General features: G+C 43.5%; 1 protein-coding gene across 1 annotated transcript; it reads left to right on the top strand.

Annotated features, from left to right (window-relative positions):
• Window positions 1–27092, top strand: opn8b (opsin 8, group member b). The gene is made up of 4 exons (XM_029768080.1): window positions 1–193; window positions 20250–20543; window positions 21157–21482; window positions 26685–27092. Exons 1-4 carry the CDS (start codon window positions 1–3, stop codon window positions 27090–27092), a joined length of 1221 nt encoding a protein of 406 aa, XP_029623940.1.

Here is a 27092-nt window from a genome sequence, read left to right as displayed (position 1 = left end):
ATGCGCGACTCCGGGAGCTCCGTACCGGAGGGCGACTCCGGGAGCTCCGGATCGGAGGGCGACTCCGGGAGCTCCGGATCGGAGGGCGACTCCGGGAGCTCCGGACCGGAGGGCGACTCCGGGAGCTCCGGACCGGAGGGCGACTCCGGGAGCTCCGGACCGGAGGGCGACTCCGGGAGCTCCGGACCGGAGGGCGACTCCGGGAGCTCCGGACTGTGGGCCGTCTCTGCTGGCTCCGGACTGTGGGCCGTCTCTGCTGGCTCCGGACTGTGGGCCGTCTCTGCTGGCTCCGGACTGTGGGCCATCTCTGCTGGCCCCGGACTGTGGGCCGCCTCTGCAGGCTCCGGACTGTGGGCCGCCTCTGCAGGCTCCGGACTGTGGGCCGCCTCTGCAGGCTCCGAACTGTGGGCCATCTATAGATGGGGCACTGTTGCCGGAAGCTCTAGACGGGGCACTGTCACCAGAAGCTCTGGACGGGGAACTGTCACCGGAAGCTCTGGACGGGGAACTGTCACCGGAAGCTCTGGACGGGGAACTGTCACCGGAAGCTCTGGACGGGGAACTGTCACCGGAAGCTCTGGACGGGGAACTGTTGTCGGAAGCTCTGGACGGGGAACTGTCACCAGAAGCTCTGGACGAGGAACTGTCATCGGAAGCTCTGGACGGGGACTGCGCACTGAAGGCCTGATGCGTGGGGCTGGCTTTGGAGGCGCCAGACTAGGGACACGCACCACAGGGCTAGTGCGAGGAGCAGGAGCAGGATGAACTGGACTGGGCTGATGCACTGGAGGCCTGGTGCGTGGGGCTGGTACTGGAGGTACCAGACTGGAGACACGCACCCCAAGGCTAGTGCAAGGAGCGGGAACAGGACGTACTGGACTGGGCTGACGCACTGGAGGCCTGGTGCGTGGTGCTGGCTTTGGAGGTGCCAGACTGTAAACACGCACCTCAAGGCTAGTGCGAGGAACGGGAACTGGATACACTGGGTCATGAGTAGGCACCGGTGGTCTGGAGCGCACCGCCTGCACAACCCGTCCTGGCTGGATGGTAACAGTAGCAATGCACGAGCGGAGTGCTGGCACATGGCGAACTGGACTGTGCAGAGGCCTGATGGCTGCCGTGTGTAGAGCAGGCGTAGGGTAGCCTGGGCCTAGGAGGCGCACTGGTGGCCAGATGTGCTGTGCAGGCATACTCCTACCCGGCTGGATGCCCACTCTAGCACGGCACTTGCGAGGGGCTGGGATCGCTCGCACCGGACTGTGCGTGCGCATGGGCGAGATCGTGCACACTTCCGCATACACCGGTGCTCTCATGATCCGTTGCTCCCCATATTAAGCACGGGGAGTTGGCTTATGGCTATTACCTGACCTAGCCACTCTCCCCGTGCGCCCCCCCCCAAAAAAGTTATTGGGGCTGCCTCTCGCACTTGCCAATGGGCGCGTATAATGCCTCGTAATGGCGCCTTTCCGCCTTGGCTGCCTCCAGCTCCTCCTTAGGGCGCTGGTACTCCCCAGCCTGGTGCTATGGTCCTGCCCCGTCCAGGATCTCCTCCCATGTCCATGAATCCTTATATTTTTCCTGCTGCTCCTTCTTCCGCTGCTTGGTCCGTTTGTGGTGGGTAGTTCTGTCACGATTGTCGTAATAAGTAGACCAAAACGCAGCGGGAAAATGTATACTCATCTTCTTTTTTTATTTGAAGAAGGAAAAACTAAATAAACACGTCTACAAAAACAAACGACTCCAAACAGTCCCGTCAGGTGCAACAAACACTAAACCAGGAAATAACTACCCACAAACCCCCATAGAACAAACACCCCTATAAATAGGACCTTCAATCAGAGGCAACGAGAAGCAGCTGCCTCCAATTGAAGGTCAACCCAATAAACACCACATAGAAATAGACCAACTAGAAATAACATAGAAATACACTAACATAGAACATAACCCAAACAACCCCGAAACACCCTAAACGAACACCCCCTGCCACGCCCTGACCAAACTACAATAACAAACAGACCCTTTACTGGTCAGGACGTGACAATCAGTCCAATCAAAGCTACTGTACATATAACGTGATTTGATGTAGTTTTATCTGTGGCCAATGACCTAGAGCCTTCTTGGATGGGCACTTCTAATGTAACTCTATGGCAGCACCCAAAGGGCAACATTTTTCGAGGTCTACCCTTAGACTTGGTGGTAACGTAGTGTCTCCATGAGTGACAAAACACTGAGACTATCATGGCGTAACGCTCCGTATTTTCTGCTGGCTTGCTCCACCACCACAGAAAGCCCTGAGCTAGGCTGAAACACCTGCATTTTGGAGCTGCCATACTCAAGAAAACAAAAAAGAGACCATGCGGCTTTATTAACTCAATGATATATATGTGACACGTTTTAATGCCCAATTTCTTTATTTTATTTTAATACTTTTTTAGCTAAAATTGTGGGGCTCAATGTGCCCTGAATGACGAGTGGCCAATGCTGCTATATGATAACCTGCTGTATGATAACCTGCTGTATGAAACATTTAGCTTACCATAATCAGCAATAGATAATTACTGTTATTGTTACCCTAATAGTAATCAATCAAATGTATTTATGTAGCTCTTTTTACATCAGCAGATATACAGAAACCCAGCCTAAAACCCCAAACAGCAAGCAATGCAGATGTAGAAGCACAGAGTACAGATACAGGCCAGGCTAGAGCAATGCGGCCAGCTAAGTTAATTCCTTTCATAATGGAAGGTCTCCTCACATATGTATTAATAGAAGTGCTGCTTATGTGACCATGGACCTTGTATGTAAGTATGTACTGTGACATGTAGAGAGAGGGGAGAGCTGGAAGAAGGGAGGTGGTTTTAAGAGCCTGAGGCGATGCCTCCAGCTCCAGCTCTTCTATAAGTCTGAGAGAGATGTACTGGAAAGTCACCCCAGGTAGAGAGAGTGGGTGTGTTGTGTGTGTGTGTGTTGTTATTATGACCCTGACCTTAACGAGTCCAGGCCAGGCTTAATTAAGCAATGCAGCCACCAATTGAATTCCTTTCATAATAGAATATCTCCTCACATTTATGCATTCACCGTGAGACACAGAGAGGTGAGGGGGTGGAGGGGAATAGGAGGGGAGATGGCTTTAAGAGCCTGAGGCTTTGAGCTCCAACACAGGTGTGTATATATGCTTGTATGTGTGTGTGTGTGTGTGTGTGTGTGTGTGTGTGTGTGTGTGTGTGTGTGTGTGTGTGTGTGTGTGTGTGTGTGTGTGTGTGTGTGTGTGTGTGTGTGTGTGTGTGTGAGCATGTATGTATGAGAGAGTCATTAGTTGGATTAGTAGGCCTGACTGATCTAATGTCATCCACAAGTCCCTCAGGAAGACGGAGAGAGACACTCCTCACAGTCCCTCAGGAACAGGACTGATTTAGGATGGGACACACATCCATGCACACAAACACACACAGGCACTTAACCTGAGTGATGCTGCCATTAATGGCTTCAAGAGGTTCCTCTCCTCTCCTGTCATCTATTCTTAACGGAACATAGGCTGTGTCTCTAATGGCATTTTATTCTCTATAGTGCACTACTTTGGTCACCAGGGTAGGGTACAGTACTGTCCATGAAGAGAAATCAGTGCATCATCTTCCAAGGGTGGGCAACTCCAGTCCTCGAGGGCCTGATTGGTGTCACACTTATTCTCCATCCCTAGCGAACACAGCTGATTAATCAAATTGCATTCTAAACTGGAGATCATGATTAGGTGATTATTGGAGTCAGGTGTGTTAGCTGGGGCTCGGGCAAAACTGACACCAATCAGGCCCTCAAGGATTGGAATTGCCCACCCCTGATCAAGACAATATTATGGCTTATTCGCTAGAATATATGTTTATTTTGATAATGGTTCAACATTCACAAATAACTTTTTTTTATATTGAACAAAATAATAAAGTAAAAAATCTATCCAAAATAAACTGACATTCACAAACAGAAACAATACACCGCAAAAACAAAACACACAAATACATGCCCGCACTTGCCCACAATCACACACAAAAACAAAAACGCGACATGCGCACAACCACAACCAGTCAGAAAGTTGGAAACCCCCGAGCCCCGACCGGCACGCAAGCGCAGCACAAGTAGCCGTCACTTCCAATTAAGCACCACACTCCCCGAGATGGTCCACATATGGCCTCCAAACTCTGTCATATAAGTCTGTTTTTTTTTACTTCGTAGTATATAGAAACCTAGTGGGATGTAACTAGATAGTTCAGTCCTCCAGTTTGTTATTGAGTGTGAATATGAGGCGTTTCCAATTGATGGCTATACATATTTTTGCAGCAATTGGACCTAGATTAGAACACTTTCTCTAATATTGATCACCAATATTAACATTTCCCAACAGACAAAATCGTGGAGATGGATGGATATAAATTCCTAGCCACAATGAAATAATAGCACATACAGTACCAGTCAAAAGTTTAGACACATCTACCGATTCAAGGGTTTTTCTTTATTTTGACTATTTTCTAACTTGTAGAATAATAGAGAAGACATCAAAACAATGATATAACACATATTGAATCATGTAGTAACCATTTTATATTTGAGATCCTTCAAAGTAGCCACCCATTGCCTTGGTGACAGCTTTGCACACTCTTGGCATTCTCTCAACCAGCTTCACCTGGAATGCTTTAACAACATTCCTGAAGGAGTTCTCACATGTGCTGAACACTTGTTGGCTGCTTTTCCTTCACTCTGCGGTCCAACTCATCCTAAACCATCTCAATTGGGTTGAGGTTGTGCCACATCTGTCGGAAGGATTGGACCAACGCGCAGCATGTTGAGAGCTCATCTACTTTTATTAACGTATAAAGTGAACACTTAAACAAAATAACAAAACGACAATCGACAGTTCCGTAATGTAACATAGACTATACGAAAAACAACCACCCACAACCCACAGGAAAAAACAGGCTGCCTAAGTATGGCTTCCAATCAGAGACAACGAAAGACACCTGCCTCTGATTGGAAACCATACTCGGCCACACATAGAAAATGAACATAGAAAATGAAAACTAGAACAAATCCCCATGAAACAAACTAACCCCAAAACACACAAAAACAACACCCCCTGCCACGCCCTGACCATACTACAATGACAAATGACCCCTTTTACTGGTCAGGACGTGACAGTACAGACCACCGCCGAAGGCTCCGGGCTGCAGACCACCGCCGAAGGCTCTTGGCTGCAGACCACCGCTGAAGGCTCTGGGCTGCAGACCACCTCTGAAGGCTCTGGGTTGCAGACCACCGCTGAAGACTCTGGGTTGCAGACCACCGCTGAAGGCTCTTGGCTGCAGACCACCGCTGAAGGCTTTGTGTTGCAGACCACCGCTGAAGGCTCTGGGTTGCAGACCACCGCTGAAGGCTCCGGACTGGGAGGCGTCGCTGGAGGCTCCGGACTGGGAGGCGTCGCTGGAGGCTCCGGGCTGAGGAGCGTCGCTGGAGGCTTCGGGCTGAGGAGCGTCTCTGTAGGTTCCGGACTGGGGACCTTCGCTGCAGGCTCCGTGCCATGGATCATCACTAATGGTTCCGCGTCATGGATAATCACTGGAGGCTTTGTGCCATGGATCATCACTGGAGGCTTCGTGCCATGGATGATCCCTACAAGCTCCGGGCCATGGATCATCACTGGAGGCTTCGTGCCTTGGATCATCCATACAGGCTCCGGGCCATGGATCATCACTGGAGGCTTCATGCCATGCATTATCGCTGGAGATGTCGGACCATTGACCATCACTAGAGGCTTCCTAAGGGGCGCTGGAACTGGTCTCACCAGACTGGGGAGAAGCACTGCGGACCGCGTGCTCAAAGCAGGCACCGGCCTTACCGGGCTATGGATGCGCACTGGAGGCCTGATGCGTGGGGCTGGCATAGGAGGCGCCAGACTAGTAACACGCACCTCAGGGCAAGTGCGGGGAGCAGGAACAGGACGTACTGGGTTATGGGGGCGCACTGGAGGAAGAGTGCGCGGAGCAGGCACAGGACGTACTGGGCTATGGTGGCGCACTGGAGGCCTGATGCGCGGGGCTGGCATAGGAGGTGCCAGACAAGTGACACGCACCTCAGGGCGAGTGCGGGGAGCAGGAACAGGACGTACTGGGCTATGGGGGCGCACTGGAGGAAGAGTGTGTGGAGCAGGCACAGGGTACACTGGGTCTTGGAGATGTACTGGAGGTCTGGAGCGCACGGCCTGCACAATCCGTCCTGGCTGGACGGTCACTGGAGCCCGGCAACGCTGCGGAGCCCGTACCGACCGCACCAGACTGTGCGTGCGGATGGGTGAGATAGTGCGCACTACCCCGTAATGTATTTCTCGCCCCTCTGTCCGCCCGCTCCGCAGGGCCCTTTCTGCCAGCACCATTTCCTTGAATCTCGCGTCGAACTCGGCGCTTGATTCCTTTCTTGGCTCCGTTTTGCTCCACGGCTCTCTCCTGTACGCCTGGGAAGTTAGGTCAGGGCTCCCGCCTGACCTAGCCAAACTACCCGTATGCCCCCCCCCCCCCCCCCCTCAAAAAATGTTGGGGCTGCCTCTCAGCCTTGCCTTTCGGTGCGTATAAAGCCTCGTAGTATCGTCGCTCCGCCTTCACTGCCTCTATCTCTTCCGGCAGGCGGCAATACTCTCCAGGTTGCCTCCATGGTCCTTTACCATCTAGGATTTTCTCCCAGGTCCAGGACTCCAGATAACTCTCCTGTTGCTCCTTTCCACTCTGCTTGGTCCTTCGTCGGTGGGTGGTTCTGTCACATCTGTCGGAAGGATTGGACCAACGCGCAGCGTGTTGAGTGCTCATCTTCTTTTATTAACGTATAAAGTGAACACTTAAACAAAATAACAAAACGACAATCGACAGTTCCGTAAGGTAACATAGACTATACGAAAAACAGTCACCCACAACCCACAGGAAAAAACAGGCTGCCTAAGTATGGCTTCCAATCAGAGACAACGAAAGACACCTGCCTCTGATTGGAAACCATACTCGGCCACACATAGAAAATGAAAACTAGAGCAAATCCCCATGAAACAAACTAACCCCAAAACACACAAAAACAACACCCCCTGCCACGCCCTGACCATACTACAATGACAAATGACCCCTTTTACTGGTCAGGACGTGACAGGTTGGGTGATTGTGAAGGCCAAGTCATCTGATGCAGCACTCCATCACTCTCCTTCTTGGTAAAATAGCCCTTACACAGCCTGGAGGTGTGTTGTGTCATTGTCCTGTTGAAAAACAAATGATAATCCCACAGCGCAAACCAGATGGACTGGCCTATCGCTGCAGAATGCTGTGGTAGCCATGCTGGTTAAGTTTGCCTTGAATTCTAAATAAATCACTGACAGTGTCACCAGCAAAGCACCGCTACACCATCACACCTCCTTCTACATGCTTCACAGTTGGAAATACACATGTAGAGAGATCATCCGTTCACCTACTCTGCGTCTCACAAAGACAAGGCGGTTGGAACAAAAAATCTAAAATTTGGACTCATCAGACCAAAGACAGATTTCCACCGGTCTAATGTCCATTGCTCATGTTTTATTGGCACAACCCAGTCTCTTTTTATTATTGGTGCCCTTTAGTAGTGGTTTCTTTGCAGAAATTTGGCACACCTGTTAATTGAAATGCATTCCAGGTGACTACCTCGTGAAGCTGTTTGAGGGAATGCCAAACGTGTGCAAAGCTGTCATCAAGGCAAAGGGTGGCTACTGTTAATTGAAATGCATTCCAGGTGACTACCTCGTGAAGCTGTTTGAGGGAATGCCAAACGTGTGCAAAGCTGTCATCAAGGCAAAGGGTGGCTACTTGTTTAACACTTTTTTGGTTACTACATGATTCAATATGTGTTATTTCATAGTTTTGATGTCTTCACTATTATTCTACAATGTAGAAAATAGTACAAATATTTTGTAAAAAAAACCTTGAATGAGTAGGTTTATACAAACTTTTGACTGGATCTGTACATTAGTGGAGGCTCCTCAGAGGAGGAAGGGGAGGATCATCCTCCTCAATGAATTTCGTTAAAATAAAATTAGTGAAACAAAAAAAATGTGTCCTTTTTAGATAAAACTATACTAAATATATAGTTGATTAAAACACACTCTTTTGCAATGAAGGTCTACAGTAGCCTCAGCAGCACTCTGTAAGGTAGCACCATGGTGTAGCCAGAGGACAGCTAGCTTCTGTCCTCCTCTGGGTACGTTGACTTCAATACAAAACCTAGAAGGATGTCACGTTCGCTGGAATAAATGTCGGACCAAGGCGCAGCGTGAGTAGCGTTCCACATCTTTATTATAAAGTGAAACTTAGCAACATACCAAACGAACAATAAATTAATAAATGAACCGCGACTACAGAGATGCTACGTGCACTAACTCAAAACAATATCCCATAACCCACAGGTGGGAAAAATGCTACATCAAACAGGATGGCATTGTCTCCCTCAATCTGTGCAATGGCTACTGCTATAGGTTTCAGGAGTTTCAGGCTGCTTACCACTCTCTCCCAAAATACATCATCCAGGAGGATCCTCTTGATGGGGCTGTCCATATCGGCAGAATGTGATATAGCCATTTCTTGGAGAGACTCCTTCCCCTCCAGGAGACTGTCAGACATGATGACAACACCACCCCAATGGGTGTTGCTGGGCATCTTCAATATGGTGCAATGATTCTTCTCACATTGCTTGGTGACGTAGATTGCTGCTATAACTTGATGGCCCTTCACATACCTAACCATTTCGTTGGCTCTCTTGTAGAGTGTATCCATTGTTTTCAGTGCCATGATGTCCTTGAGGAGCAGATTCAATGCATGAGCAGCCAATTGGTGTGATGTAAGGGTAGGACTCCTCCATTTTAGACCAAGCAGCCTTCATGTTCGTGGCATTGTCTCACCAGTGCAAATACCTTCTGTGGTCCAAGGTCATTGATGACTGCCTTCAGCTCATCTGCAATGTAGAGACCAGTGTGTCTGTCATCCCTTGTGTCTGTGCTCTTGTAAAAATACTGGTAGAGGGATGAAGATGATGTAGTTAATTATTCCTTGCCCACGAACATTTGACCACCCATCAGAGATGATTGCAATACAGTCTGCTTCACTTGAACTCTGCATCCAGCAAATTAGTAGATAAAGCATGACTGGTTGGAGGGGTGTATGCTGGGCGAAGAACGTTCAGAAATCTCTTCCAATACACATTGCCTGTGAGCATCAGAGTTGAACCAGTTGCATACACAGCTCGAGCAAGACATTCATCAGCATTTCTCTGACTACGTTCCTCCATTGAGTCAAAAAAACTTCTCATTCCAGGAGGACCATGAGCTGTTGCTATCGATAACGTGTCTGATTCATCATTTTCACCTCGAATAGTAGTAGAGGGACTTTTGTCAGAGGTTGCTTGTTGTGAGTGCTGAGGGATTTTTATGCACTTGGCCAGATGATTCTGCATTTTTGTTGCATTCTTCACATATGATTTGGCACAGTATTTGCACATTTACAGAGCTTTTCCTTCTACATTTGCTGCAGTGACATTTCTCCACACATCAGATAGTGACCGTGGCATTTTCCTGTAAAGATAAAAAAAAGAGTAAAAACAACAAATACAATTCCATGTACAGATAAATAGTTAAGCAGTTAGATTAAACAACTCCTTTGTGAGATACATTTTTAAAAATGAAACATGTATGGAAACAGGTGAATTAACACTCCTCAGTTAGCAGGCTCAAGCAAGTTAAAACCCACATGTTAGCAAAATCTAACTAGCAGAAATTGTTAACAAGATATAAATTATTTAAACAAACTTTGCTGTAGGCTACTATTTACTAGTTAACAAAAAAATTATGTATGTCATAAAATATGTCCACCCCACCCAGTGTTGTAATCAAAACTTACCAGAATGCATGTTGTCCTTGGCTCAGACAGTGTAGTAGTGTGGGTTCAATAGCGTCTCATTAGTGTGCAAGATCTTGAAAATCAGCTGTACATGTGATGGAAGAATGCACTGTGCATTCAGAGGGTTGCAATTTTATTGAATTGGGAATAGTTTAACCAAAATATGCCACAAGACCTAGAATTGCCTTATGTGTATCCCACAAAAAAGGTTCACTGTTATAAGCAATTTTTTATGAATTTAAGCAAAATTCCCCAAATTCCAGGGCTTAATATCCCATGGAACATTTCAGAAAAAAAAAAAGTTTCCGACCCTTTGCAACCCTAGTTACATTATTGTTCTTGTCCTAGTACACAGTAACAGTGTAAAGAAGATAATCTATTGATAACTTTTGCAGTTATATAATTGCACTCTAATCAAACTTTTTCTTTTGATTAGATTTTGTATCAAGCTATGCACGAATAACAATTTGTGTTCTTAGTCAACACAGGTTGATTTCTTATCGATTGGTGCTTGAATGGGCACTGAAGTGAGAAAGACTGGGACGAGGGAACAGAAGAGTCTTGCCTTCATGTGTTGTTTGTGCCATTCAACGCAAATATCCCTCACTGACAGGAGTCTACGTGGGATTGTAATTACACTACGATGACTCAACTTCACAGCCAGACATTGCCTAACCAACCAATTTTGTTAAATCTCTCTAATAAACCAGTACATTCTATTTTGTTACAATTCTGTCGAATCACAGTAATAAATGCCATTATTTGAACCAGTACCACCTGTTTTGTTACTATCTACTATAAGTGATTTATTACAGTATGCCACATGATAGTGTGGTGTATGAAATAAAGCAGTCAGATTAATGTATCATGTATCATTTGAATACTGAAGGTAAATTGGTAAAAACCAACAAACCATAATGAATACCTATGCAATGACATGACAATTGATGACCCGGCAAAGACAATTATGAACATTTTACACCACAACACAGATCTCTGCACATAATGAACAACACACAGTATAGACAAGGCATTCTCAAAAAAGGTAAAATATACAATAAAATAGACAATATAAAGTAGTCATGACGGTGCTGTTATGTACAGTGAATTGATTTTAATAAAATGCAATAGATGCAGAGTGATGAACAACAGGCTAAGAATTATGTTACAATAAAGTGTAAAATAATTTGAGGGGGCTCAGAAAAGCGCTCAAGTGTCCTTGAATCTTAATGTGTGTGCTGCAATAACCTCCTCCTTGCTAGGTTTTGGGATGGGGGCTGTGTTGGCAGCCAGACGACGGCCTTTTCCACAGGATTATGGCTCCCAGTATTTCACTGATTTGTCCATGCGTCTCTGCAGGATGTGCTCCATCAGGTCATTCCTGTATTTTTGAGTGATGGCCTGATACATTGGCTGTGCAATCCACTGTTTCCATTGTTTAGGTTAATAGGGCATCCTGACAGCAAAATAACAGCGTTACCTGCTGCAGTATTCATGTGGGTGCCAAGACAACATACCCAGAGGTTGAAGGCATGGTGCCTACCGATGTCCGATGAGGACTAGTCAGCTGCAGACTCAGGGAGGTGAAGCTCTTTTGTGGGGTTGAATGTGATGTCACTCCAGCAGACATGGAGTCCGTTCCTTGTGGTCTGTACACAGCAGGCACGTCTCCCATCTCAACCTGAAATTTAATAAAAAAGGAAAAAAGAAGAGGACATTTTTGTATTCATTTGAAAATAACAAATGAGAACAAAGGCATTGATAGCTGTTCTGTTTTTGTGGCATGCCGTCATCAATTACATGACTACCACTATAACGTCAATTCAATGTTTTTGTTTCTCAAGCATTTTATAATTAGTTTGGAAGTACTTGAATGAAGTTCAATAACAACAAACTCAATAGTGCCCCACAGTGGAGGTGTCATAATACCCATAAAACCTAGCGGTCAAACAGGGAAATGGATCCAAACGTTTTTCCACCAGTCATTTTTTCCATGGGGGATTTTGTCCATACTTAAAATGTTTCGTGTAGGCTTAATCTGGTGTGATGTTTTGATAACCATGTCAATTTGATCTCGGACGAGGTGACTTTTATCAATATATTTGGCTCTATTTACTCTCAGATTCAAAAATGCTAATTAGCATCAATGTATATATATCATGCAAAACTACAAATCCCTGCAAGCTCCTGCATATAATCTCTAGCTGACACCTTTGCTAACAGGTATTGTGTCAATTTAAAACTTGCACAAGACAGTACACAGAATTGTCGGTTTTAAAGAAATGTGGCCAATATATTCATTACAACATTTAGCTAACATTAGATAGTTAATCCAGAGATTCTTACATTTGCCTCAATTTGTCAGTCTCATCCAGATCATCAAGGCATTTGTAGTTCAAATCAAATCAAATGTATTTATATAGCCCTTCTTACAACAGCTGATATCTCAAAGTGCTGTACAGAAACCCAGCCTAAAACCCAAAACAGCAAGCAATGCAGGTGTAGAAGCACGGTGGCTAGGAAAAACTCCCTAGAAAGGCCAAAACCTAGGAATAAACCTAGAGAGGAACCAGGCTATGAGGGGTGGCCAGTCGTCTTCTGGCTGTGCCGGGTGGAGATTATAACAGCACATGGCCTAGATGTTCAAATGTTCATAAATGACCAGCATTGTCAAATAATAATAATCATAGTAGTTGTCGAGGGTGCAACAAGTCAGCAACACAAGAGTAAGTGTCAGTTGGCTTTTTCATAGCCGATCTTTCAGAGTATCTCTACCGCTCCTGCTGTCTCTAGAGAGTTGAAAACAGCAGGTCTGGGACAGGTAGCACGTCCGGTGAATAGGTCAGGGTTCCAGCAGGTCTGGGACAACAGGTCTGGGACAGGTAGCACGTCCGGTGAACAGGTCAGGGTTCCATAGCTGCAGGCAAAACAGTTGGAACTGGAGCAGCAGCACGGCCAGGTGAACTGGGGACAGCAAGGAGTCATCAAGCTAGGTAGTCCTGAGGCATGGTCCTAGGGCTCAGGTCCTCCGAGAGAGAGAAAGAAAGAAAGAGAAAGAGAGAATTAGAGAGAGCATATTTAAATTCACACAGGACACCGGAAAAGACAAGAGAAATACTCCAGATGTGGCAGACTGACCCTAGCCCCACGACACATAAACTACTGCAGCATAAATACTGGAGGCTGAGACAGGAGGGGTCAGGCGACACTGTGGCCCCATCCGATGAAACCCCCGGACAGGGCCAAACAGGTAGGATATAACCCCACCCACTTTGCCAAAGCACAGCCTCCACACCACTGGAGGGATATCTCCAACCACCAATATACCATCCCGGGACAAGGCCGAGTATAGCCCACAAAGATCTCCGCCACGGCACAGCCCAAGGGGGGGCACCAACCCAGACAGGAAGACCACGTCAGTGACTCAACCCACTCAAGTGACACACCCCTCCCAGGGACGGCATGGAAGAACACCAGTAAGCCAGTGACTCAGCCCCCGTAATAGGGGTAGAGGCAGAGAATCCCAGTGGAAAGAGGGGAAAACGGCCAGGCAGAGACAGCAAGGGCGGTTCGTTGCTCCAGCCATTCCATTCACCTTCACACCCCTGGGCCAGACTACACTTAATCATAGGACCTACTGAAGAGATGTGTCTTTATGATAGCCACGTTAGCAGCTAATTAGCATTTCCAAATGCCTGAAGGTACCACGTTCATCTGTATTAACAATAGTACGCAAGTATAAACACCATGGGACCACACAGCCGTCATACCGCTCAGGAAGGAGGCGCGTTCTGTCTCTTAGAGATGAACGTACTTTAGTGTGAAAAGTGCAAATCAATCCCAGAACAACAGCAAAGGACCTTGTGAAGATGCTGGAGGAAACGGGTACAAAAGTATTTATATCCACAGTAAAACGAGTCCTATGTAGACATAACCTGAAAGGACGCTCAGCAAGGAAGAAGCCACTGCTCCAAATCCGCCATAAAAAGCCAGACTGTGGTTTGCAACTTCACATGGGGACAAAGATCATACTTTTTGGAGAAATATCCTATGGTCTGATGAAACAAAAATAGAACTGGTTGGCCATAATGACCATCGTTATGTTTGGAGGAAAAAGAGGGAGGCTTGCAAGCCGAAAAACACCATCCCAACCGTGAAGCACGGGGGTGGCAGCATCATGTTCTGGGGGTGCTTTGCTGCAGGAGGGACTGCTGCACTTCACAAAATAGATGGCATCATGAGGCAGGAAAATGATGTGGATATATTGAAGCAACATCTCAAGACATTAGTCAAGAAGTTAAATCTTGGTCGCAAATGGGTCTTCCAAATGAACAATGACCCCAAGCATACTTCCAAAGTTGTAGCAAAATGGCCTACGGACAACAAAGTCAAGGTATTGGAGTGGCCATCACAAAGCCCTGACCTCAACCCTATAGAAAATTTGTGGGCAGAACTGAAAAAGCGTGTGCGAACAAAGAGGCCTACAAACCTGACTCAGTTACACCAGCTCTGTCAGGAGGAATGGGCCAAAATTCACCCAACTTATTGTGGGAAGCTTGTGGAAGGCTTCCCGGAACATTTGACCCAAGTTAAACAATTTAAAGGCAATGCTACCAAATACTAATTGAGTGTATGTAAACTTCTGACCCACTGGGAATGTGATGAAAGAAATAAAAGCTGAAATAAATCTGCTATTATTCTGACATTTCACATTCTTCAAATACAGTGGTGATCCTAACTGACCTAAGACAGGGAATTTTTACTAGGATTAAATGTCAAGAATTGTGAAAACTGAGTTTAAATGTATTTGGCTAAGGTGTATGTAAACTTCCGACTTCAATTGTAGATATATATTTTAACAGGGGAGACGTATTGAGACCTAGGTCTCTATTTCAAATGTGTCCTTAACAATACAACATATACAGTATATACACATTAAATAAATAAAAAGTCATGGGAAGTACACATAAAACATCACAAATCACCCAGAAAAACTGTTACATTCCTCCACAAATAAGTCCTCAATCAATACTTTAAATAGCCCAAAAGGCACCAGAACATCAAAATGAAATGTTTTTAGAATTTTGTACCAGCAATGCGGGGAACTAAACCTACAAGCAGATTTACTTAGCTTGGTGGAGACCCTAGGAAATTCAAGAGTTAACCAGTCCTGTGAAAGGGTTAGGCAACTCAGGTGTCGATACTTCAACAGCAAAGTTAAATAAGATGGAGGTTTATGAAGTAGTAGGGCCTTGTAAGCAAAAATGGAGTAATGTCGAGATCTATGGGTCTTTAGCAAAGTCCAGCCAACCTTTTGATACAGGATGCAGTGATGAGTATCAAAACTGTCACCTGTAACAAAACAAAGATCACTACGTTAAATGGCATCCAAAGGTTTAAGAGTAGTAGCACTTTGATAAATAATATCACCATAATAAAGAACAGATAAAAAGATTGACTGAATAACCTGCTTCCTATTGCTTAGGGAAAGGCATGATCTGTTTCAGTAGAAAAAGCCAATTTTACATCTTAGCTTCTTAACCAGCTCATCTATATGTTTTTTAAAGGTCAAATTCATATCAATCCAAATGCCTAAGTATTTATATGCGGGAACACGGACAATTGGAGAACTGTCTAATGAATGAACATGTAATTAATCAGCAACATTCTTACGAGATTTTAAAAACAACATGTATTTCATTTTGCCCGTATTAAGCAAATTAGCAAGGGATTCCTGCATACAGTAGCTATGAAATCTAACTGTAGATTTGACACAGCCAGATCAACAGATGGCGCAATAGCATATGTATCATCCGTGTATAGATTAACTTGACTATTTTAACAGATTAAACAATGGTGTTTTTTTAAATAGTGAAGAGAGCAGGTCCCAAAATCCACCCCTGTGGTACACCTTTATGTATTTGGAGAAATTCAGACTTAATCCCATCAATCTCGATGGCCTGAGTTCTGTCATTAAGATAATCATGAAACCATAAACAGACATCAGAGCTCAGGCCTATCGAGGACAATTTATTCAATAAAATAGCCTGATCAACAGTGTCAAAAGCTTTTGACAGATCCAGAAACAAAGCAACACGTTTCATTTTAGTGTCTAAAGCATTGACAAGATCATTAACAACTATAGTGGTTTCTGTAATAATGCTATGCCAAGGCCTAAACCATGATTGGTTTAGATAAAAAAAAGCTAAATTGTACATTTACCAAGAATTCAAGGATCTTAGCTAGACAAGGAAGCCACGCCCTTATGGCGTGGCAGCACAAGAGCTGAGTTCCATACTTTTGGAATATTTCCTAATAACAATGTTAAATAAAAAATATGGGTTATTGAGCAAACAATGATGGGTGCTGTACACTTAACCAGACCAGTATCCAATTGGTCGGCCCCTGTGGATTTTGTTGTCTATTGCTAGCAAAGCATCCAGGACTTCTTTTTCTGTAAATAGCCTAAAATAAAAGCTTTGACTATAATTTCTCTGATCATTCAGCAAGTTTCCCCTATCAGCTTCCAGCACAAGATCATTGTGAATAGGCTTAGAAGTTTTTTCAAAGAGATAGCACGTTGAAATAAAATGGTGATTAAATGCATCAATGATGACATTTCTTTTTTTGTAATGAGACCAGTGTCTGAATTAATTTGTTGTGGCCCAAAGGAGTAAGTAGAACCCTTCAGGGATTTGACATTATTCCAGAACTTAGCCATGTTCCCATTACAATCCAAAGAGCGGTTACATGATAATCAGATTTGGCCTTTCTGATTAGTTTTACACAATGATTCCTCAGTTGCTTAAAAGCTTGCCAGTCCAGGCCTAAGCCTGTGTTCTTGTTCTTGACCCAAGCATCATGTCTTTTATGAATGACTTCTGATAATTCCGGAGTGTACCAGGCATTTGATCTAGCTTTAACCCCTAATTTTTGGAAGGGAGCATGATTATCCACAATAGTGTGGAAGAAATCTGCAAAAAGGCTCGAAGCTAAATCAGGTTCAAGGATAGCTGAAATACAAGCAAGGTCACTAAAATAAAGATAATGTAAAAAAAAATATTCACTGATGTTTTTATAGTTCCTCTTTGTGTCTCACATCTCAAACACAAACAACGGGTCAATGGTCACTAACGTCTTGGGCGAAGACACCAGTATTAGGGCGAAAGTAAATACATTTAAAAAAAGAAGGGAGCAAAAGCAACGGGGAAAAAAGTACTGTGTGCTTACATTTTCAGGTTCTTAGGCTGTATGACATTTGATCCCTCCCAGTCTTTTTTCACATATGGGCCATTTAAATTCTTTACATCCACCCAGGCCTTTGGAGCCTATCGGCTGGGCAGCATTCGCAAATAATTGTCCAGATCATAGCAATCATCACGTTGTCCTGTTCACTTGTCAGTTTGTTACTTGAACAAATAGATCATGGCTATAGCCTACCAATGAATTGGTTGTCATTTAAGCTGCATAGCCAATAGTCATTAAAGTGTTATTCATTTAGACAGATCTCCTGAGTGGTGCTGTATTTTCAAAAAGCGTGTTTCAGTATCCTAAACAGTTCAGTATTCCAGTGCCCCATCTGTCATACATTGTCTGTTGAGAGGCTGTCCTGTAGTCTATACAGTTCATCCATTGCATTTCCACCGTTGTCCTTGTCCAGGAATCAGGTATCTTCTTTTGCTGATTTTAGTGGGATGTCTCTTTCCTTCCATTTGACCTGCAGTTGTGTGGGGTATACCACAGAAAACGGGATTTGTTTTTCCAATAGCTTTTTTATTTAACCTCACTAGGATAGGGGGCAGCATTCGGAAAGTAAACTGCCTGCTACTCAGGCCCAGAAGCAAGGATATGCATATAATTGGTAGATTTGGATAGAAAACCCTCTAATTTCCAAAACTGTTAAAATAATGTCTGTGGGTATAACAGAACTGATATGGCAGGCGAAAACCTGAGGAAAATCCATCCAGGAAGTGCCATTATTTTGAAATGGTTGTTTTTCCATTGAAAGCCTATCCACCATATAAATGGTTATGACCCAGATTGCGTTCCCAATGGCTTCCACTAGTTGTGAACAGTCTTTAGACATTGTTTCAGGCTTTTATTTTGAAAAATGAGGGAGAATGACAACATTGAGTGAGTGGACCATGGGGTGTCCCCAGAGCTGGTTACTGCGCGTGACCGAGAGCGTACCTTTCTTGTTTTTCTTTTATATTGACGACGCTATTTATATTGACGCGGTTGAAATATTAGCGATTATTTAGGCTAAAAACAACCTGAGGATTGATTGTAAACATCGTTTGACATGTTTCTACGAACTTTATGGATACTATTTGGAATTTTTGTCTGCCCGTTGTGACCGCATTTGAGCCATTGGATTACTGAGCGAAACGCAGCAACAAAATGGAGGTTTTTGGATATAAAGAGGAACTTTATCGAACAAAACAAACATTTATTGTGTAACTGGGAGTCTTGTGAGTGCAACCATATGAAGATCATCAAAGGTAAGTGATTAATTTTATTGCTATTTCTGACTTTCGTGACTAAACTACTTGGCTGCTAACTGTTTGTAATGTTTTATGTGCTGAGCGCTGTCCTCAGATAATCGCATGGTTTGCTTTCGCAGTAAAGACTTTTTGAAATCTGACATGGCGGCTGGATTAACAACAAGTTAAGCTTTATTTTGATATATTGCACTTGTGATTTCATGAAAGTTAAATATTTATAGTAATTTAATTTGAATTTGGCACTCTGCAATTTCACCAGATGTTGTCGAGGTGGGACGCTAGCGTCCCACTGTTCCATATGAAGTTAATTCAATGTGTGTAAGGGGTGCGTAACTGGTGGCAGGGAAGTCAAACGCAGGAGAGCAGAACTTGGTGAATAGCCTGAGCAGTTTAATATATAAAACTAACGGCATACAAAATAACAAACACATGGGTACAAAACCCGTAGCGCACCAGTAACACATAGCACGAGTACTTACAATAAACAATTCCCGACAAGGACATGGGGGAAACGGAGGGAAAATATACAACATGTAATTAGGGAATTGAAACCAGGTGAGTGTGAAAACATGACAAAACAAATGGAACATGAAAAATGGATCGGCGATGGCTAGAAGACCGGTGACATCGACCGCCGAAGACCACCCAAACAAGGAGAGGAACCGACGTCGGAAGAAGTCGTGACAATGTGCATTGAAATGAAACCAATTTACAATGTTTTACTGAGTTATAAATATCATGCTGAAGTCCGAACTCGATCTTACTTTATCTTATCTAACTCCTGTGTGTTTGGAGTTAAAGGTAACGTGATATTTTTTGGCCCACATTAATTTACTCAGACGAAGAACCTCTGCCAGAGGCATATACTCTTCATATTTCTTTTATCTGGAAATTATATTAGGCTCAAAATGGGATCCTTGTCAGATCCTATCGGACCTGTTTTCTTGTCTATTACTGATGACCTCAAATACTCCCAATCAAACGAACTGAATTTGCTCGCCATTCATTGGCACAACAAAAGACCCATTGAGAAAAGATTCACAGTTTATGCAACCTTGATGTTTTCCTGTTGGTAAACAGAGGTTTCTTTTTAATGGTCCAATCACCATGACAGCATGAGGAATCTAGTTCTGATCTTCAGTTAACCATCTCTGTTGTCTGAAAATTAAATGGTTAACTCTCTATGGCTCATGGTATTGCTCTATCTTGTGCTAACTTTATGTAATCTCTTTCACTAAACCATTACACGGGTCTGGGCATTGAAGGTATGTTGGAATCACGTGGAGACCATGGTGACCAAATCAATCTCTCTCCGGAGGGATTGATGTGCTTTTTGAATGCCTAATAATTTAGTGTTTACCCAGACAAGAAAATAACCAATGTTAGCCTGGTGGGATTGTTGGGTCTGGTCTGGGCGTTGGGAAATGGAGGGTTAAGGCAAGGTCTAACAGCTTCTCCCTTGCTACTGTTGTGTGTGTGCGTGCGTGCGTGCGTGCGTGTGTGTGTGTGTGTGTGTGCTTGCGTGAGAGAGAGTATACAAGGAACTCAAAAAAACTGTTCACAGTTTGCTGAACGCACAAAACAAATATTAGCCAGTATTTGCAGTTAATCCTTTGGTTTATCATCTTCAGGTCTCCTCATCTCTATTTTACATCTAACAATAAAGCTCCCGTTTTCTCTCTCTTCCTCTTGTCTTTTCTCCTTTTCTCTTTTCCTATTTTCTCTTTCTGTTTCTCTCTCTCATCATATTGCTCTTTATTCGTCCTTCCCTTCCCTTTCCCTCTTTGTCTCTCTCCCATCTCTCTAGCTATATTGTCCATTGTGGGGAACCTGCTGGTGCTCATTATGGCATTTAAGCACTCATCTCACATGAAGCCCCCGGAGCTGCTGAGTGTCAACCTGGCGGTGACAGACCTGGGAGCTGCTGTCGCCATGTACCCTCTGGCTGTGGCCTCGGCCTGGAACCACCACTGGCTGGGAGGAGACGCCACATGCATCTACTACGGCCTGGTAGGCTTCTTCTTTGGCACGGCCAGCATAATGACCATGACCGTGATGGCTGTGGTGCGTTTCGTCGTCTCCCTCAGCCTCCAGTCTCCCAGTGAGTATATAGAGCATTGTGGAGCAGGAGTACCACAGGGAATGATGTTAGGACCATTGGAATTTGTGTATGTTTGAGTCTGTTTGTGTATAGGCTGTGTGAGTGAGTGAGTGAGTGATACCACCACTTGTCATCATAGGAACATTTTGGAAAGTAATTGTGAATGTTTGGAATAAAAAACACACAAACAAGGAAGCATTTACAAAAGTGGTGTGTGGTTAGGGGCCCCAACTGATTTCTCAAAGCCCACCAAGCATTTAAACCTGAAATATACCTCTTGTTTTTGACGAGTACAACCCAGAAATAGCAACAGATAAACTATATAAAGCTTCTCAAATTATATTCTCACTCTCACACTACAGAGATCAGGGAAATTGTCTAAAATCCGGACCTTGAGGTCAGAAGTGTAATATATACCACTTAGCAGATGCTTTTATCCAGAGCAACTTACAGTACAGTGAGTGCTTACATGTTTGGTATGCATATGTGATCCCTCCAGGACATGAGCTCATGGCCTTTCCGTTGCTAGTGTTCTTACCAGATGTGCCACACAGGAAGTACTGCTCTCCCCCTAAACCTCTTAGTGACCCACTGTCTGTGTGTGTTTCCCTAGAGGAGAAGATCAGCCGGAGAAACGTGAAGCTGCTGTGTTTGTGGACGTGGCTCTATGCCCTGCTGTGGGCCTGCTTCCCTCTCCTGGGCTGGGGCCGGTACGGTCCAGAGCCTTTCGGCCTTTCCTGCACCCTGGCCTGGGGAGAGATGAAGGAACAAGGCTTCTCCTTCGTCATCTCCGTCTTCTCCTTCAACTTGCTGGGGCCCTCCTTCATCATCCTCTGTTGCTACTTTGGCATTGCCTTGAAGCTGTACATTACCTACAAGTCCCTCGAAAACAGCAAAAATATCCCAAACATCATCAAGATGCACCGCCGCCTTCTCATAGTGAGTGACTTGCTGACTTGGAGTTGAATTCCTATAGAGTTGTTTTTGTCACACCATCTTACTTTAAATTGATTTTTTAAAGGACTAGAATATGGACATTATACAGGCCTATTTACACATACTTTTAACTTTATACGTTATATATAATGACCAAAATATAAACGCAACAGTTACAGTTCATATCAGGAAATCAGTCAATTGAAATAAATAAATGATTCTCTAATCTATGGATTTCAGATGACTGGGAATACAGATATGTGTCTGTTGGTCACCGATATCTTTAAAAAAATGGTAGGGGCGTGGATCAGAAAACCAGTCAGTATCTGGTATGACCACCATTTGCCTCATGCAGTGGGACACATCTCCTTCGCATAGAGTTGATCAGGCTGTTGATTTTGGCCTGTGGAATGTTATTCCACTCCTCTTCAATGGCTGTACGAAGTTGCTGGATATTGGCGGGAACTGGAACACGATGTCATACACATTGATCCAGAGCAACATGGGTGACGTGTCTAGTGAGTATGCAGGCCATGGAAGAACTGGGACATTTTCCGCTTCCAGGAAATATGTACAGATCCTTGCAACATGGGGCCGTGCGTTATTATGCTGAAACATGATGTGATGGCGGCGGATGAATGTCACGACAAATGGGCCTCAGGATCTCTGTGCATTCAAATTGCCAACAATAAAATGCAATTGTGTTCGTTGTCCGTAACTTATGCCTTATTGCACACTCCCTCAAAACTTGAGACATGTGGCATTGTGTTTGTGACAAAACTACACATTTTAAAGTGGCCTTTTATTGTCCCCAGTATAAAGTGCACCTGTGTATGATCTGTTTAATCAGATTATTGATATGCCACACCTGTCAGATAGATGGATTATCTTGGCAAAGGAAAAAATGCTCACTAACAGGGACGTAAACATATTTGTGCACAAAATTTGAGAGAAATACATCTTTTATTTCAGTTCATGAAACATGGGACCAACACTTTACATGTTGCATTTATATTTTTGTTCAGTGTATATAATTATAACTTTATTTCATGAGTTGAATGAATGAAACTGCATCTTTCACTATGGGCTCTATTTTAGGCTGGGGTTAAGCCGGCGCAATTGTCAAAAGCACACTCATATAAATGTTGACCTGTTAAAGCCGGCGCTGTTCTATTTAAATAAAAACACGTCATACCTTTTTTTAGTTAATAAATCTAATTTCATAATACCTAGAGTATCAATAATTAACATTGAAAAAGTGAATCCATTCTTCTCTAAAAATTCTTCTTTAAAAATCTTTCTTCCTAATTTCACGCTTGTAACGTCAGTATTTTTCAGCTGGTAGGCAGGCAGCCACTGGAAAAAGAATGAAGGCTTTGCACAGGCGCCTTGTTGCGTTATATTGTGCGACTGACAAAAAAATGCCCAGAAACGTAAAAGAACGTTATTAACCGGTTCACATGCTTTTAAAATAACAGTTCTGTTCCGGAACAGTATAGATCACTTTCGTTCCCAGTTTTTGTTTCTGTTCCCTGAACCGGTTCCAACTTCCGGAGAAAACTGAGGATGGATTAATAACAAAAATCATCCAAAACATGCATATGCATGCAACAAGGCACTAAAGTAATACTGAAAAAAAATAACAGCAATAGAATACACTTTTTGGCCTAAATGCAAAACCTTATGTTTTGGGCAAATCCAACACAACACATCACTAAGTAACTGCTTCCTTATTTTCAAAAATGGTGGTGGCTGGTATGGGTATGGTATATGGCTGGTATATGGTATGGATATGCTTGACACACTGGGCAGTTTTTCAGGATGAAAAGAAAAAGGATAGAGCTAAGCACTGACAAAATCCCAGAGGAAAACCACAAGAGCTTCAACCAGAGGGGAATACTCAGTTTAGGTCCACCAAATTTGGCCAGACTGCTTTTTCAGTCAGAGCGTCTGGATTATGGAACACTCTGCCAACCAGTGTGAGAGAGTGTAGTACCTTTGCTAGTTTCAAGGCAAACCTGAAAACGTGGCTAAAGGCAAACCATTAATGTGAACATTAAGACATTCCGACTCTTAAGATGTCAGATACTGTAGGACTAAGGGGACATTTAAAATCTGATGTAATATTATCATTATATTGTCTATTGTTGTATATTTCATTTTTTTAAATAAAATATATGAGGTACTAGTCAAGAGTTTGGACACACCTACTATTCAAGGGTTTTTCTTTATTTTTACTATTTCCTACATTGTAGAATAATAGTGAAGACATCATCACTATGAAATAACACATATGGAATCATGTAGTAACCAAAAAAGTGTTAAACAATTCAAAATATATTTTATATTTGAGATTCTTCAAAGTAGCCACCCTTTGCCTTGATGACAGCTTTGCACACTCTTGGCATCCTCCCCACCAGCTAAAAATAAAGAAAAACCCTTGAAAGAGTAGGTGTGTCCAAACTTTTGACTGGTACTGTATGTAGAGAGATATTTATATATGAATTACTGCCAAAAGGGGTTACATACATGTAAAAACACTTCAGAACAAACTTCCTTTTGAATAAGCATATTGTATAAATTATTCTGCCTCCAGCTCCACTGCTCAGACATTGAGAAATGTGTGATATTTTCTTCCAAAAGGAGAGGAACAAACCGCCCTCTACTTGCTGCTTCTAAATAATTTGTTATTTTATACTTTTGTACTTTTTGTGTTTTTTAAATGATTATACAGATAATACAGACAGAACAGGTAGAGGGCAAAACACACACTGATCCCCTACCAAATCAAACCAACCCCAACCCCCCATGCTCCAACAGAGCCCCACCCCAATACCAGACTTAAAGCAGGCATGATATAGAATGAGTAAAATAATCAAATAGTAAAAAATTAATTAAAATATATTATAAAACAAAAATTAAAAAATATTAAAAATAGTTATATCAATTCTAATTTGGGTTGGTTTATGGAGTTGTGAAATTAGCTGGGTCCATGTCTTCTACAAAGGATAGGAAAAGTTGCCAGATATTATAAAATGTAATTGCAGATCCCCTAATAAAGTAGCGTATTTTCTCTAGCTTGAGATGTTGCATAACTTCCTTTATCCAATGGTTAAACGTAGGAGGAAACCGACCCTTCTACTTAGATAGTAGAAGACATCTAGCTAGAAGAGTAGTACATGCCAGCATATTGCCATAGAACTGTTTAGAGGGGCCTCCTGTGGTGCCACTCCATAGAACTGTTTAGGGGGGTCTCCTGTGGTGCCACTCCATAGAACTGTTTAGAGGGGCCTCCTGTGGTGCCACTCCATAGAACTGTTTAGTTGGGCCTCCTGTGGTGGCACTCTGAATAATGCAATAAAGGCAGAAGTTTTTATAGGTCTCTCCAGTATCTTAGAAAACGTCAAAGAAATTGTCAATGTCCAAAACGTGTGCAATAAAGTAGCAGGAGTCTGCTTACATCGGTCACAAGTGGGATCTATTTCTGGTCTAATCTTGGATCATTTTGCCTTTGACCAACGCAGCCGATTAACTATTTTAAAGTGAATTACAGCATGTCTTAGACATATACACTACCATTCAAAAGTTTGGGGTCACTTAGAAATGTCCTTGTTTTTGAAAGAAAAGCACATATTTTGTCCATGAAGTTGATCAGAAATACAGTGTAGACATTTTTAATGTTGTAATGACTATTGTAGATGGAAACGGCAGATTTTGTATAGAATATCTACATAGGCTTACAGAGGCCCATTATTAGCAACCATCACTCCTGTGTTCCAATGGAACGTTGTGTTAGCTAATCCAAGTTTATCATTTTAAAAGGCTAATTGATCATTAAAAAACCCTTTTGCAATTATGTTAGGACAGCTGAAAACTGTTGTTCTAATTAAAGAAGAAATAAAACTGGAATTCTTAAGACTAGTTGAGTATCTGGAGCATCACTGTCACGACTTCCGCCGAAGTTGGTTCCTCTTCTTGTTCGGGTGGCGTTCGGCGGTCGGCGTCGCCGGTCTTCTAGCCATCATCGATCCACTTTTCATTTTCCATTTGTTTTGTCTTGTCTTCCCACACACCTGGTTTCAATTCCATCATTACATGTTGTGTATTTAACCCTCTGTTCCCCCCATGTCCTTGTCCGGAATGTTTATTGTAGTGCTTGTGCACGTTATGCTGGTGTGTGACGGGTTTTGTACCCATTGATTTATTGTTCTGTTAACAGGGGGGTTTTATTATTAAACTGCACCATTGTAAATCAGTTTTTGCTCTCCTGCGCCTGACTTCTCTGCCGCCAGTACGCACCCCTTACAATCAGCATTTGTGGGTTCGATTACAGGCTCAAAATGGCCAGAAACAAAGACCTTTCTTCTGAAACTCGTCTATTCTTGTTCTGAGAAATTAAGCATATTCCATGCGAGAAATTGCCAAGAAACTGAAGATCTCGTACAACGTTCAGTGAGGAGATCCCTTTTCCAGCCCAGATATGAGACGCCCGGTCTAATAATGATGGAGAGAATGTATGGTTCTTTTATAACGGGGCAGAAGTTGAAAATTCACTGAGACCAAACGATAGCCTGAACTATTTCCAGATTTTTAGAGAATGTTTCACAATAGGGTTTTTAATGTATTAGGAAACTGGCTCAGCTAGTTTAGAACAGAGAAAGGCAGCTAAGGAGGTGGGGCCACAGGATGAAATCTCCAAGGTCAACCATTTCGGGCCTGTAACATCTGGGATTTCTGTCATCCAATATAGACTGATTTTTATATTAGCTGCCCAGTAATAATATTGAAAAAGTTTGAAAGTGCTAGACCACCCTGGGGGCGAGATCTCTGCAATACGCTCTTACGTATCCAAGGGTTTTTCTTGTTCCAGATAAAAGCAGATATCAGTTTATCTATGGAGGTAAAAAAAAAAAAGATTTGGTCAGAAAGATAGGAATAAATTGAAATAAGTATAAAAACGTAGGTAATACATTCATTTTAACAGTGTTATTTCTTATGCCCAAAGAAAGAGAACGTAAATACCACCGTTCAAGATCCTGTTTCTGGGAGAGTGTCCAAATCAGATTTTAACTGAAGATGTGGATTCAACAACAATGTTTCAACTGCATGGTCTTCAAAGTATATTTAGCTGGTTTGAATTCTGCCCTCTGTTTCAGATAGTTCTCTCTGCCGGCCCATTTTCACAGTGTTTCTTCTATCTTACAGATAGCAGTCCTGATCAGCCTGGGCTTCATCTTATCATGGGCTCCATACGGTTTGGTGAGCCTGGTGTCTGCCGTCAGGGGCAGTGAGTTCCTCCCCCCAGAGGTGACCATGCTGCCCTGCCTGTTTGCCAAGTCCTCCACTCTTTACAACCCCCTGATCTACTATATCTTCAGCAAGACCTTTAAGCAGGAGGTGAAGCAGCTGTGTGGTAGATCCAACGCATGCCACGCTTCCAGCGCCAGGAACAACATCACGGACAACCCCATCTACCTGGTGTGTGACAGCAGCCGGACAGAGAAGGAGGAGAAGGTGGTGGCCACGGTGGTTGGGAGGACCACTGAGGATAAGTTGTCCTCTGGGAAGAACCAGGAGATGGAGACCAGGTTAAACTCCTGCGACAGCCAATAG

This window comes from Salmo trutta, chromosome 1 (genome assembly GCF_901001165.1).
Source record: "Salmo trutta chromosome 1, fSalTru1.1, whole genome shotgun sequence".
Taxonomy (NCBI): Eukaryota; Metazoa; Chordata; class Actinopteri; order Salmoniformes; family Salmonidae; genus Salmo; species Salmo trutta.
Note: the sequence above shows the minus strand (reverse complement) of the source record. Positions and strands in the feature narration are given on the sequence as shown.

Bases quoted from the DNA above. Each gene is read 5' to 3' on its own strand.
- opn8b (XM_029768080.1), top strand. From the start codon at position 1: ATGCGCGACTCCGGGAGCTCCGTACCGGAGGGCGACTCCGGGAGCTCC. The intron at 20,544-21,156 runs GTGAGTATATAG...GTGTTTCCCTAG, and splicing joins CCTCAGCCTCCAGTCTCCCA to AGGAGAAGATCAGCCGGAGA. The intron at 21,483-26,684 runs GTGAGTGACTTG...TCTATCTTACAG, and splicing joins TGCACCGCCGCCTTCTCATA to ATAGCAGTCCTGATCAGCCT.